This window comes from Cnephaeus nilssonii (genome assembly GCF_951640355.1).
Source record: "Cnephaeus nilssonii genome assembly, chromosome: 19".
Taxonomy (NCBI): Eukaryota; Metazoa; Chordata; class Mammalia; order Chiroptera; family Vespertilionidae; genus Cnephaeus; species Cnephaeus nilssonii.
Window position 1 is genome coordinate 46,700,843 of NC_137090.1, and position 14,418 is coordinate 46,715,260.

A 14,418-nucleotide genomic window follows, 5' to 3' on the forward strand; every position below is an offset into this window, starting at 1 on the left:
TGAGGGACACCTCCCTCCATGCACGAATTTCATGCACTGGGCCTCTAGTTTTTATATAAGAAGCTAAGAGAAATCTGAATGGAAGGTATAGAATTATAGTGTCATAATAGATCTTACATTGTATGAGAGGTTATAGGTTTTACATTGTATGAGGTAAAGCTCTTACGCAAGTTGGGCCACAGCCTTATCCAAATGCAGCTTCATCCTTTCTTGACAACACAGAATATCATCAACTTCCTACTCAATTGAAAAACACACACATTAATGTTTTTTGTTATTGAGCATTGCATTCAAAGTCAACAATATAACAAAACATCGATAAAGGAAAATTGTGTTTCTGGTTAAACAAGTAAACAACTTTATATCCACTATTTACATATATGCCCCAATAACATTGTGATCTAAATATCAGGCTGAAATTCATTATTTATAGGGCTATAAGAAATCGTATCATGGAACAAGCTGGGACAGGGGTAAGATTTCAAGGTTTTTTACATCTCTGGTTCTAAACAAACAAAATTCTGGTGATGTGCAAAGTGAATATTAACTATTCTTCCAAGACAGTAAATCAGGGAGGGGAAAGGCAGTCAAAAAGGGGCTTGTCTCTGGCCGTGATGTACCCTCCAACATGCCCAGCTCTTTGGTCCCAGCCTTCCTGCCCCACTGGCCCACTGTGCTCCGTAGTCCCGCCGCTCTGCTTGACCTCACGTGTGGGATTTTGATGCTGCTATTATGTATACATTATATATAATAGGTATTGTAACAGTTTTTAAAATAAACATTTGGTTTCCTCTGATATTCACATTAGAAGATCTAAAAACTCAAAATAGTACCAAGATGATATTTAAAAAGTGCACAAAATTGTTACAAGTGAAGAGTGATCATACTATACACACTGTTTTGTGGCTTGCTTTTAAATTTTAAACTTGAACATTTCCCCATGACATTAAACAATGCTGTGATGAACAACTTCAATAAATATTTAGACATCGCCAAAGGGTAACCTTTTTTTCAGGTTTTGACAAGTGCAGCCAAATTGCCTTTCAGAAAAGCTATGCCCATTTACAACCATAAGTGGGTGTGTGCTTCCTCAGCTCCCACACCAACTAGCCATAATGACTCCTCTTAATCTCTGCCAATGTGATAGGGCCCCCAAAGCGCACACCTGCCCAAATGTGTGGGTTAATGCTATGACTATGCATTTGTTCACCATTTGGCTTTCTTCTTTTGTGCTTGTCCACTTTTTCCGTTGTTTTTAAAATTAACTTATGTGTTCTTATATGTAAAAGTCAATCTTTTCCCATCAAATATGCCATATATACATACATACATACCTACATATATATATATATATGTATGTGTATATATATGTGTGTGTGTGTGTGTGTGTGTGTGTGTGTGTGTGTGTGTGTTTCTGTATGTGTGTTAAATACATAGGTGTGTTTTTTACAGTTTGGCCTTTGCCTTTATATTTTGTGCATGGTGTTTTTGATACATAGACATTTATGATTTCTATGTGTTAAACTATCAAATAATTAAATAGCTCCTTTTCATTTCTGCCTTGCTAATTTGGTTATAAAGTCCTTTAATTCCAATGTTAATTATTACTCAACTATATAGTCTTATCTTTTATTGTTTAATTATGTAACATAAAAATATTGAATATCCCTAGAGTTATTTCAGCTATTACTGTCTGATTCTTTAATATTCTAAATTAATGAAGTAAATGAAAATTCCTAACACATGTTATCAAGGTTCCTCTGCCCTTACAGGTAGCAAAGACTTCTCAAATTCTCACAGCAGCCTGTGCGTCAGTCCCAGTTTTCAGTGTTGGTGGTCTTCCTCTTTATGGCTGTGTGTGTGTGTGTGTGTGTGTGTGTGTGTGTGTGTGTGTGGCTATTTCATTGAGGTGGGTGTTGTCAAAAGATGCACTGAGTCATGCTTTAAAAATGCCACTTAAAACCCAAAACCCTTATATTCTGTGTACACAATGCACGTGGTGGGCATTCCTGGGACTTTTAGTGGAAAAAAAAAACTTTTAATGAGACTCTTATCATAAAAAATACTTCAAAAATAATTTTTATATATGAATTTAAATAATGCCATATGGTAAATGTCAGAGGGTTGGAGGCAGGAAGGTCTAAATGTCTAAAACCTGTTGAGACTATCCCCAATGTTGATTTACTCATTAATCTGCACTCAAAGGTTCATTTTGCTTAAAGTCCAAGAAATTAGCTTGATCTAGGAGTTCCATTAATATAATGTCCTGATTAGTTCCCCCAGAGAAGCCACTTTGTAAGAATTTGGTGAAAACCACTGACTGAAAGAATCAACAGAATTCATGAGAAAATATTTCATTCTACTCACATTTTTTCAAAAGCAAGCCTTTTAAAGCTATTTCCTTTTTAAAAATAATATTCACTCTTAGTTATTTAAAAAAAAACAACCTGAGACCTGTTTTGATAAAAATAAGGTATGCTAATACCATTTCCTTGAGTAGGTTACAAGATACAGTCACTGCTTGAACTACTTGGCCAGGGTGATGAACCATTAGTCTAATCACAGACCTCAGTTGATGAGCCATTAGTCTAATCACAGACCCTGGTGTTTTGAGGTAAAGCAGTGTCTGGCACTGACCTGGAAAATATTTGCCTCTAAAGTAGTGCTACTTGTTTTTTTCTAAAAAATTAGTTTTATTGAGATATTGTTCACATACAACAGAATTCATGTACAATTCAATGGTTTTTATTCACAGAGTTGCATAACTATCACCAGAACCAATTTTTAAAACATGTTCATTATCCACCAAAGAAACAACATACCCCTTAGCTGCAATCCCCAGTTTCCAATCCCTAAACCGCCTTCTCCTGGGCAGACACTAATCTACTGTCAGTCTCTGTAGAGTTCCCTAATCTGGACATTTCATATCAATGGAATCATGCAGTGTGTGATCCTTGGCCACAGGCTTCCTTCACGCAGCAGAATCTGTTCAAGGATCATTCATGTAGTAGAATGCAGCAGCACTCTATTCCTTTTTATGGCTGAACAGCATTCTATTGTATGGAGAGACCGCGTTTTATTTATCATTCATCAGCTGATGGGCATTTAGCAGTTTCTAAATGGCTGTGACGAATAATGCTGCTATGAACATTCATGTACAAGCTTTTGTGTGGCCATGTACTTCCTTTTCTCTTGGGTAAATACAAAGGTGTAGAATTACTGAATCATATTATAACTCTGTTTAACCATCTTCCAAATCAGCTACATCATTTTACATCCCCACCAGCATTGTATGAGGGTTCTAATTTCCCCATATTCTCACCAACACTTGCTATTTCTTATTTTTTTATTTTTTAGTTTAGCAATCCTAATGGGTGTGAAGTGATATTTTATTGTGGTTTTATTTGAATTTCCCTGATGACTAATATTGCTGAGCATTTTTTTATGCTTATTAGGCATTTTTACACCCTCTTTGGAGTTTTGTAGAACTCCCTTTGCCCAGTTTTGAACTGGGCTTTTTGATTGTTTGTTTTTGTTGTAAGAGGTTTTTTTTTCTAGATACAAGTCCCTTATCAAGATGTATGATTTGCAAAGAATGTCTTCTTCCATTCTGTGATTGTCTTCTCACTTTGTTGATGATGTTCTTTGAATCATCAAAATTTTTCATTTTGATGATGACCAAGTGTATGTATTTGTTTCTTACATTGTTTGTGCTTTTGGTATAATATTTAAGAAACTACTGCCTATTCCAATGTCATAAATATTTATGCCTATGTTTTCTTCTTAGAGTTTTACAGTTTTAGCTCTTAAATTTATGTCTTTCATCCATTTTGACTCAACTTTTTTTATATGGTGTGAGGTAGGGGGCCAACTTCAGTCCTTTGTATGTAGATATCCAACTGTCTAAGCACCATTTGTTGAAGAAAATAGCCCTTTCCCATTTTAATAGTCTTGGCACCCAGACTAAAGATTAATTGATCATAAATGTGTGTTTATTTCTGGATTATCAAATGCTATTCCATTGATCTATATGTCTTTCCTTGTATTGTAGCATTGTAGTAAGTTTTGAAACCAAAAAGTCCTTCAACTTTCTTCTTTTTTAATATTATTTTGACTATTCTGCATCCTTTGAAGTTTGGTGTAAATTTTAGGATGTGCTTGTCAATTTTTACAAAGAAGTCAGCTTGGGATTTTGAATAGAATTGTGTTGAATCTATGGATCATTTTAGGAAGTACTACCATCTTAGCACTATTTAAGCCTTCCAATATATGAACATAATGTGATAATTTATTTAGCTATTAATTTCTATTGATACTATTTTGTAGTTTTTAAAAAAGTGTTTCTTAACTCTGGATGTTAATTAAAATTATTTGGGGAATATTTTTAAATATCAATGCCTAGTCCCCACTCCAGATTTGAATCAGAATTTCTGGAAGTTGGACCTAATCACTGATATTTTAAAAGCTTTCACTGGGTGCAGTTTTTAGAGCTAGAATTATGGAAACACTAAAGTATCCTAGTTTCAAATGAAATCTCTTAGAAATGTTATGTTTGTGGGCAAACTCATGAAGTCAAACTGTTAGAAGTGGCTTATAATTTACTGCATCTCAGTGACAACAAGGTATTTACAGATTTTACATTTAATAGCTATGAAGGAGGAAAGGATGATTAGAACAATGGTATGGAGAATGAAGTGGAAAAGAGAGAGGTGAGAAACAAATCAGAGGAACAATGTACAGGAGCTGGAAACTGATTACAGAGGTGATGGGAGTCAGCAAGACATGCCATGGTAATGGGAGAACCTAGGTACCATTAATAGAAAGCAGAAAGCAGAAGGCATCAAGATAGAAGAAAAATTCACTTTCAGGCTTGATGAATCTGAACCAAAAGCTGAGTCACCAGTGTAAATATGTTTGACTGGTACTTAGGGATATAGAACTAATGCTTAATAGAGGATATGGCTGAGAAGAAAGAGAGAGAGAGAGAGAGAGAGAGAGAAATTAGGAAGGGCCCAGGCATATAATGGCTGATCTTAAGGAATGGCAGAGATCTGTGGGAGCAAGCCTAGGAAATGAAGGTCAGTATGACTTAGAAGTAATATTGAATTGGTGTAAGGTGGAAAAGAGCACAGTGGGAGAAATAAATGGGAGTGCAGATATAACAATAAGATTCTGATGGCAATTTGGCTATATACCAAAAGCTTGCTGAATGCCTATACCCTTTGACACACCAGTTACATTTTTTGAAATGTATTCTAAGGAAATAATAAAAATACATGTAGTTATCAATAATATATTTGTACACTGCAGTGTTATTAAAATAGAAGAACAAGGAGGATAAAGAGAAGAAGAGGAAGAAGAAGGAGGAAGAGGAGGAGAAGGAGGAGGAGGAAGGGAAACAACCTAATTATTAAAAAAAGAGAGCATTGATTTTTTTTAAAAATGGTAGTGGAACATGATGTAACCATTAAAACAATGTATTAAAGCATATATAATGATGTGTGGAAATAATAATCAATACAAAATTTGAAATGAATAAATCACTATTGGGGTTGGGGATGTGAATCAGCAGAGCACAGAGAATTCTTAGGGCAGTGAAAATACTTTGTATGATTCCATAATGGAGGATGCATGTACATTTGTCCAATCCCATAGGATTTACAACACCAAGAGTGAACCCTATGGGTAAACTATGGACTTTGGGTGAAGATGATGTGTCCATGTAGGTTCATCAATTATAACAAATGTACCATTCCGGTGGGGGGTATTGGTAACTGAGGCTGCTATGCATGTGTGACTATAGGGATTATATGTGCCTTCCTCTCAATTTTGCTGTGAACCTAAAACTGCTCTAAAAATGATATTTTTAAAAACAGTGCTGCCTTCCCACATGTATATTTAATAATAATCACCATTGAGCACTGATCTAAAAAAAATCACTAATCAAATTCATATATACTGTATATTTCTAGTCCTGAAGACATGTCTGTGTGTCTTTAAGTTGGGAGGTATCTAACTGTTATTAATAAAAAGAAAGCTTAACTACCCCCAAATTAATAGTGATTTCTGTGTAAGTCAGATTCAGGTGATTTTTATCTTTCTTTATCCTTTTCTGTATCTTTCAAATTCTCTAAATTATCTATTACTTTTATAGCCTGAAAAGGTTGTTTTCTAAATGCTATAAACACTTGATGTTATAATTTCTTATTTATAAGTGGCTATAGGTAACATCACTTATGTTTTAATATTAAATGCACGTTGGCAGCTAAGTTTCTGGTTGAAGCATTTCCCCCCGTATTTACCGTCAGCAGCTCTGTTTCTACTTCATCATGAACTAGGTCGATGCCCATTCTCTTCTCTCGATGAAACAGACATTCCCGAGCTACCTGCAGATACACAGAGCAGGAAAACCTCTGACACAAACTGACTAGCACCAGTGACCTGAGTGTCTATTGACCTGCTTCTAACACAAGTCAACAAACACTCCCAATACCAACTTCTCAAGCCATTTTGTTGGAAATGTAGGGTGAAACCAACCATGACAACTAAGTAAATCCCTTGTTCTAGTTAGAAGGTAAAGTGTTGGCTCTTGAATTGTAGTTTGAAATTTTTCCTAATTTGGTGAGTTGACAAAATGAAGCAGATAGCATTAACTTGATCTCCACAAATTAGCATTCTGAGAAAACAACTAGGTGTTAATTTCTTCTACAGAATAACCTGAGTCTTCAAGGTATTATTTATATTATCTCCAAATATTTTTATAAGAAAAGTAAGGAAAAAAACAAATGATTGTCTTTAAAGACACCGAAATATTTGTGTAGCCAAAATCCAAGTGATTATTTTTAAAAAGGCAATTATAAAAATAAAATGGTCTTATCCATTAAAGAGAAAAATACAAATAGAAGATGATTTAGCCATACTTCTATCACTGTTTTGTTTGTTTGTTTTTAACAAAACAGAGATTATAGTGTCCTTATAATGTTATATTATGCTTTTTAGAGTTGACATTAAATGATAGGCCTTATTCATAAAATAATCTTGGAGACAAAGTATATTAATGGCACCAATGGAAAATAGCTTAGATTGCTAACCATAAATTAAGTATGAAATAACATTACATAATTGCTAAAATATTTTTTCAAAGACTATATCATGATACGTAGTGACTTTATAATGTTAAATTTTAAATTATTTTAAATATAATAGTATGAACATTATAATCCAGATATAACATCATTGAATAAAATCTTTGAGTGAATCTTTAATTTTTTAATAGTGCAATTTACATTTGCTAGAAGATGATTAATGAGTTGACAGGAACTCTGATTATTTTAATGTGTATTACTAAATCATTTTCCAGGAATTTTCTTCTTTCCACAGTCCTACCAGCAATATATGAAAGTGTCCACTTTCTGAACTTTGCCAATCCTAGGTGTTGTCAATTTTTTGTTAATTTTTTAGGCCAAAGATGGTTACTTCATTGATTTAATTAGCATTTTTATGAAGTTTTAACATTTTTTCCATGAGTTGGCAATCTATATTTTCTCTTTTGAGAGGGATCAGTTTACATGACTAACTAATTTTAATCAGGGCCTTCTGATACTATGTTGATAATAAATAATCAAAAACTTCTGGACAAAAATTGAAGAAAAAAATTAATTCAAGTGAGAACCATCTCACTGAAAGCAGTCATCTCTGAAAGGAGCACTTGTCAGGATAATTTAAAGTAAGTGCGGTTGGATGTGGTAGGGCGTAGAATAGACCAGAAATCCTCACACTGAGTGGAGCACAGAGAAAGTACAAAAGGGTTTCTAATCCCCAAAAAACAATTCATGATGAGTTACTTTAAATGACATCATTAGTGTCTATCAACCTCTCTTAAAATTTCTGGTGGGTTGCATGTATTTGTATGTGCTTGTTTTTAATGGAGAGGGGGCACAAAGAGAGTAACAGTGTGCAGGGGTCTCCAACAAACTCTTCAACCCACTAGACATCAGCTCCTTGATACTTGATTGTTACATCTGTAGTGGTTACATCAGCCACTACAGATGTAACAATAAACTATGGCAAATGCTTACCATGTGGCAAATAAGTCACACAAATATGAAGAAAAATGAATGAGCTTTGCTCACACACACACACACACACACACACACACACACACACACACACACAGAATGTCTTCTTTCAGTGATGGTGTACAGAATGAGGTTGGAGGGCCCTCACACACTCAGAAGATTGGAGGCAATTTGAATCCACTCAGAAGCCTGGTCAGAGGCCAGTAACCAACTGTAATGTGGCCTCCATGCCCCCAACTGGCTTAACCTCAGTCCCATTTCCCTATTCAACCAAACTATTCCATCTCCTAAGAAGATCACGTTTGGCCTGACTGGTGTGGCTCCATGGTTGAGCATCAACCTGTGAACCAGAAGGTCACACTTCAATTCCTGGTCAGGGCACATGCCTGGGTTGCAGGCTTGATCCCCAGTAGGGGGCGTGAAGGAGGCAGCCGATCAATGATTCTCTCTCATCATTGATGTTTCTATCTCTCCCTCTCCCTTTCTCTCTGAAATCATATATATATATGAGGCCCAATGCATGAAAATTCGTGCAAGAGTAGGCCTTCCATCCCCTGGCTGCTGGCACCGGCTTCCCTCCAGCACCCGGGACTTGGGCTGGCTTCCCTCAGGCCACCCACAGGCACCCAAGACCTGGGCTGGCTTCCCTCTGGCCCTGGCTTTGTCAGGAAGGACGTCTGGAATGACGTCCAGAAGGACATCTGGTTTAATTAGCATATTACCCTTTTATTGTTATAGATATATATAAAGAAGGTCTCATTTGATCACTTCCTTGTGCCAGGAAATGGAATTATACTGTATACACAGGCATTTCACAACCCAGACTAAACAAATAGTTGGTTTTATGGGTGTATTTTTCCCCCAAATGTTGTTTATATTAATCCAGGATGACCAAGATGAAAATTTCATCTTCCCATCTCTTAAATATATTGTGTGTTCCAAGGTGTCTCTTTAATTAGCCTCCTTTGTTTTACATTCAGAATTCTTTCTGCTTATATGATTGTTCTGTATAATGTGTAAAAATAGCAATTGTTTTAACATTACTGGCATCAGTTACAAATTTATTGATAGAGGCTGACTTCTACAGGTGAAATAAAACACAATTCAGCCAATAAATAACCTCAGAAATTCAACCAGTGAATTATAATTGTAACAATGGAGTCATTAATCATAAGGTCTTATATTTACCTGAAGAGGGGCTTCCGTCTCCATCAAAGCCCTCTCCAATTTTTTCTTAACATCAGTTAGTTCATTGGTCTCTCCAATCATTGAATCCAGCTCATGAATTATTTCAGATTTCCAAAATCCTATGTCGTTGACTCGTTCTCCCAAATTTTGAGTGGAATCTGCCTGGGTTTTTCTTGTTTGTTGATATTTGTCTTGAATCAAGCGAGATGTATCTACTCTTAGACTCTCTGAATTATGTCGGGAAGTGTTGGATTCTTGATAGTTGGTTAAATTGGACCTATACCAATCATCAGGAGTGTACCGCGTGAAGAGAGTGGTTCTATTGGAAACAAAGGGGAGCATGGTGCTCTCGGACACCTTCTGAGATCTGGTGCAGTAGGGGCCCAAGGTTGGTGAGTCTGCAGCTACTTTGTAGTATGTGCTTGGTCTCCAAGGAAGACTCAAGCTATGTGTTAAATTGTAGTGCGGGAAGCGGTCCCTATAGCTTGATGTCACGGTACTGATGGCTGGTAGAAAGTTGGTTGGTGTTGGTCTAGGGTGGGCATAAGTTGCCGTTAAAGTTGAACCTAAAAACTCCATGATGCTCAAACACTACTTGTAAATCTCTCCTGTTTAAAAGGGGAAAAAAGGTAAAAATAGACAGTCACATAATTCAATCTTTGGTGAAAATTTACAAATAAAAGGCCACATCTGACTTAGTGTTAGTAGCAGTGCTCCCTAATACATATTTGTTTTACTTTGATACCCACCTTTACCAATGATAATATATTCCAACATTTTTTCATTTCTGTCTCCAAATATATTAAAAATCACATTTTTAGATTGGCTATTTGAATTTTTAAAATATTTTCAAGTTACAAGAAGTAATATTGTCTTACAAAAATTTCAAATTAAGAGCCTAAACTACACATTTCAACAGATAGGGGTTCAAATCTTGGCTCTTCTACTTACGAGCCATGTGACATTGGGCAAATTACTTAACCTCTTTGTGCCTCAGTTGCATCATCTTTCAATTGGGAATGATAGTACTTCTTTGGATTGTTATGAGGGGTATTAGCAGCAAGGTGTTGCTTGGCAGCATCCCCCACACAATCTGATTTACAATGGTGTGCTTGGTAGGCAAACACTAGATCCCCTTCCTGACAACTCGGCACCTGTAAGCATTTACAATATGAACATTCTAGGGAAGCCACTGAGGTTTGGGGATTGAGTAAGACAATGCTAAGTATGTGGAATGCTTAGCACAGTTCTGGGCATATAGTAAATGCTCAATAAATGCCAACTTCTAAAATTACTAATACAAAGGAATATATAAAATAAAAGGTAAATATCCATCCTCCCTCCCAAAACTGAACTCAGAAGTAGACACCATGGATAGTTTATTAATAGTTATATCTCTCCAGATTTTTCCTCTTCATATGAAAACATATGTATTGTTTTTAAACCTGCATTCATACAACATTTATTCATATGCACAGAGATTTTTAATACATAAATTATCTTAATCATTATAAGTATTATTCTAGAACATGCATCTATGTTTTAGACTTCTCCCACTAGAACATACAGATCTACTTCATCTTTTTTACCAGTTGAAAGTATTTTATTGTCTGAAAATTTGGGTCATCCTTAGTCCAGAAAGTGAAGGTTACCATAGATTATGACATACTTTTCAGCATCTAAATATCATTCTGTTTGGGGTTAATGTCTATGGACCCATTTACTGAAAAGGAAAAATCAAATCAGATTCAATTCCATAGCCTTCTCAGAATAAAAATTATTCAATTTTTCAAATAGCTATGTCTTGAAGCCTTTGGTATCCAAACCACAAAATAATCTATCTGTAAAGTTGTGGTCAGATAAAAATCCACTTGTACCACATGTGATGAAATAGCTGCCCACTGCCAGTGGGGTGTTTCACCTGACCTTAGATCCCTGACTTTCCCTCAATTCTTCCTTCCCTTAGCCCCCACACATATACTGGCCATGCTTAGAGCATGATGGTAAAATAAAATCTTAATAACCACTCATAGTTCTTCACTTAAGTATGAAACGTAAACACTGCCTTTTGAAACAACAAATTCAAAGTAACTTGAGACTTTAGCATCCTCAAAGTAAACCTTAGGCTGTTCTTAGTTCTAACCCCTTCCCCAAGACAAATCTAGAAATAATCCAGTAGTTTTCTTTCAGCAAGAAACTTCACGTGACTTTTCTTAATTATCAAGAGTAAAGGCTCTATTAGAGAATGTCTCATTTGATCCTTCGGCCAAGGGTTTCCAAGTGCAGGATTACCACATGTATTTACACAAGACCTGTTATGTTGAGGGACCTATCTTTGTCAAATATTGACCCATGGTCATTTCTCCAAGGGATGATATGTGAAGATGCAGAGGTTCCTTAGGGATGAGATATAATTTAGAACCTGGAATCTGAAGCATAAAGCTCAGCTGTTTAAGGTTCACAGATGGAGAGCTCCTTATATATGGCAGTAAGTTTCACACGGAGACAACAATCCACAGCCACACTGAAGTTCAAGATTCAGCCAGCCATCTCGCATGTCATTCAGGAAGACTGAACAAAAGACAACAGCGTAGCAATGCCTTGTATTTGGCGTCATTATTGATAACACATATTGAGAGTGTCATTGCCTAAGAAATACTCAAAAACTCAAAATAGACTCAGTCTCCAACCAGGATAGAGAAATAAAAACTAGACCTAGCCTCTTACATATAAAAACTAGACAAAATACATGAAATCGTTTTCCAATATTGGACAAAAATCCTCACAGGACTCTGATCGCTGAAAGAAGAGAAACAGGTAAGGTAAGCCCTCTGACAGGAAACACAGCGCCTGGCAGCATTCGCGAGCTGAGGAGATCAGATCAGAACTGGGGGCACTGAAATAGCTCCAAGTTGTGAAGCAGGTCCTGGAATAACGCAGGCTGTGCAGAGAAAGAGCGCCAATCTACGCAGTGAGTCTTGGCTGCTTGATAGGCTGCCCGTACATCAGGGACTTTCCACAGACCTTGGCGAGAAATGATGGCAGATTGTCAGCTGAACAATTTCTAGAGCCCACAGAGAGTGGAGAGACTTGCACCAGTCAGAGTGGAGAGTCCATGGAGACCCAGAGAGGTCACACATTAGAGACGGGGCTGAACTATCTCTAGAATGCAGCTATTGAAAACTCACTCCAGCAAACTTAAAAAGAGACCTGAAAGAGATCAAACTACTCCACAAGTCACTAAACTGCCTGACAACATCAAGACACTCAAATATATAACATCACGGTGTCCAGCATCTGATTAATATGTCCAGACATGAAAAGAAGCAGACATTTCTCCTTAATCAGGAGAAAACTCAGTCAATAGAAACAAGCCTGTGAATAGCAAAGATGTGATGGCACCAGCAAATTATTTACATGCATTTAAAGGAGAACAAGAACATAACAGAGACATGGAAGATTTAAAAAGGAGCCAGATGAAATTTATCAATAAAATATACTTGCATAATTTCACTACATGGGATTGACAGCATATTAGATACAGGAGAAGTAAAGATTAGTGAGCTTCAAACTAACCAAGCCAAAGAAGACTTTTTAAACTAAAAAAATAAAATAAAAAGAGCCTCAGCAATCTATGGTACAATGTCCAAATGGTCTAACATCATGTACTTGGAGTGTCTTAAAGAGAAGGGAGGAAAACAGAACCTTTGAAACAATGGCTGCATATTTCTCAAATTTAACGAAAACTACAAATGCCTAGATCTAAGAAGCTCCACACAATTCAAGAAGATAAATACACACCCGTGTGCGCATGCCCACATGCATTGTCACCACCATTATATCTCCTCAAAACTCATCATAACCAAATTGCTAAAAATCCACAACAAAGGGAAAAACTTTAAATCAGAGTCAAAGGAATAAAGATAAGAATTAGTGGAGAATTCTGGTCAGAAACTGTCCAAGACAATCAAACATCTTTAAAAGCTGGAAGAAAGTATAAGCCATAAGCCTAGAATCCTGCATCTGGTGAAAATATTCTTCAAAAATAAAGGTGAAATAATTTTTTTTTTTCATAAAAACAAAAGCCAAGAGAATTCATCAGCAGCCAAACTGTTCTAAAAGAATTGTTAAAGGAAATTCTTCAGGCAAAAGGAAATCATACCAGATGGAAATTTGGATCTAAACAAACAAATGAAGTGTCAGGAATGGTAAGCATGTGTTCTAATATAAATTTTTTAACTTTTAAATTTCCATAAAAGATGGCTGTTTAAAGTAAAAAATAATATTTTTGTGCAGTTTATTTAGAAATTAGAAGTAAATTATATGGTAATAATAGCACAAATGATGGGAGGGCTAAAGTGGAATGTATCATTGTAAGGGTCTTATTTTATAACTAAAATGAAGCAGTGGAACATAAGTATATACTGCAATAAGTTAAAAATGCATATTACAAGCTTTAAGGATGACAGTTCTTAGGATGTAAGCCAGGAATTTATGGGCTTTTCTAAAACCTTCAGGGATGACAAGGTCAAAACTAAAGGGTACCCCCCAAAATTACACAGACTTTGGCTGCCATCTTTAATTCTAATGAGTTAAATCTGAAAAGAAAAAAACATCAATTGAGCTATCAGCTGTTAAAGTGTGTATACATTTTTGGGGATACCCTGTATTTGCATACACTTAGATACCATTTGCCTTCTTCACTCATTCTCTCACAAATTTACAAGTTTTCCAGATGTGATGTGATATATCACATCAGACTGAGTGCAGGACCCAGCCGCTAAGAAATTTTAAAACTTTGCCAAAAATGTAAAATAATGTCACTCTTATCACTAATTATTTTGTTTCAGAAAACAGATTTTTAAATAAAAAACTGTAATTTATATTACTGTACAATGGGTTTTAATGGTTATTTTTCTAAAGAATTAATGTTTTTAATTTTTAAATTTCTAATATAATAAATATCAAGAGATATAATCCATTTAAACTAAAGCTCTTTGAGGTCCAGCATGAAGTCATTTGAGTATAAAGGGGTTCTAAGACCAAAATGTTTTTCAACTGCTGACCTTGAGCAATCTCTAAGAAAAAAATAAAACAGAGTTAACGCTAATAAGCCAACAGTGGAGGGGAAAACAGGGAAGACGTACAAAAG

General features: G+C 35.8%; 1 protein-coding gene across 1 annotated transcript in view; it reads right to left on the reverse strand.

Moving 5' to 3' along the window:
* The window catches only part of TEKT3 (tektin 3), a gene marked incomplete at both ends in the record, with an annotated part of 28,924 nt that extends 19,079 nt beyond the window's left edge, over window positions 1-9,845 (reverse strand). The window contains 3 exons of the mRNA XM_079798929.1: window positions 167-237; window positions 6,303-6,386; window positions 9,267-9,845. Of these exons, the coding sequence (XP_079655055.1) occupies window positions 167-237; window positions 6,303-6,386; window positions 9,267-9,845 (734 nt within the window). The remainder of the gene's footprint in view (window positions 1-166; window positions 238-6,302; window positions 6,387-9,266) is intronic.
* Window positions 9,846-14,418: the final 4,573 nt, after the last annotated feature.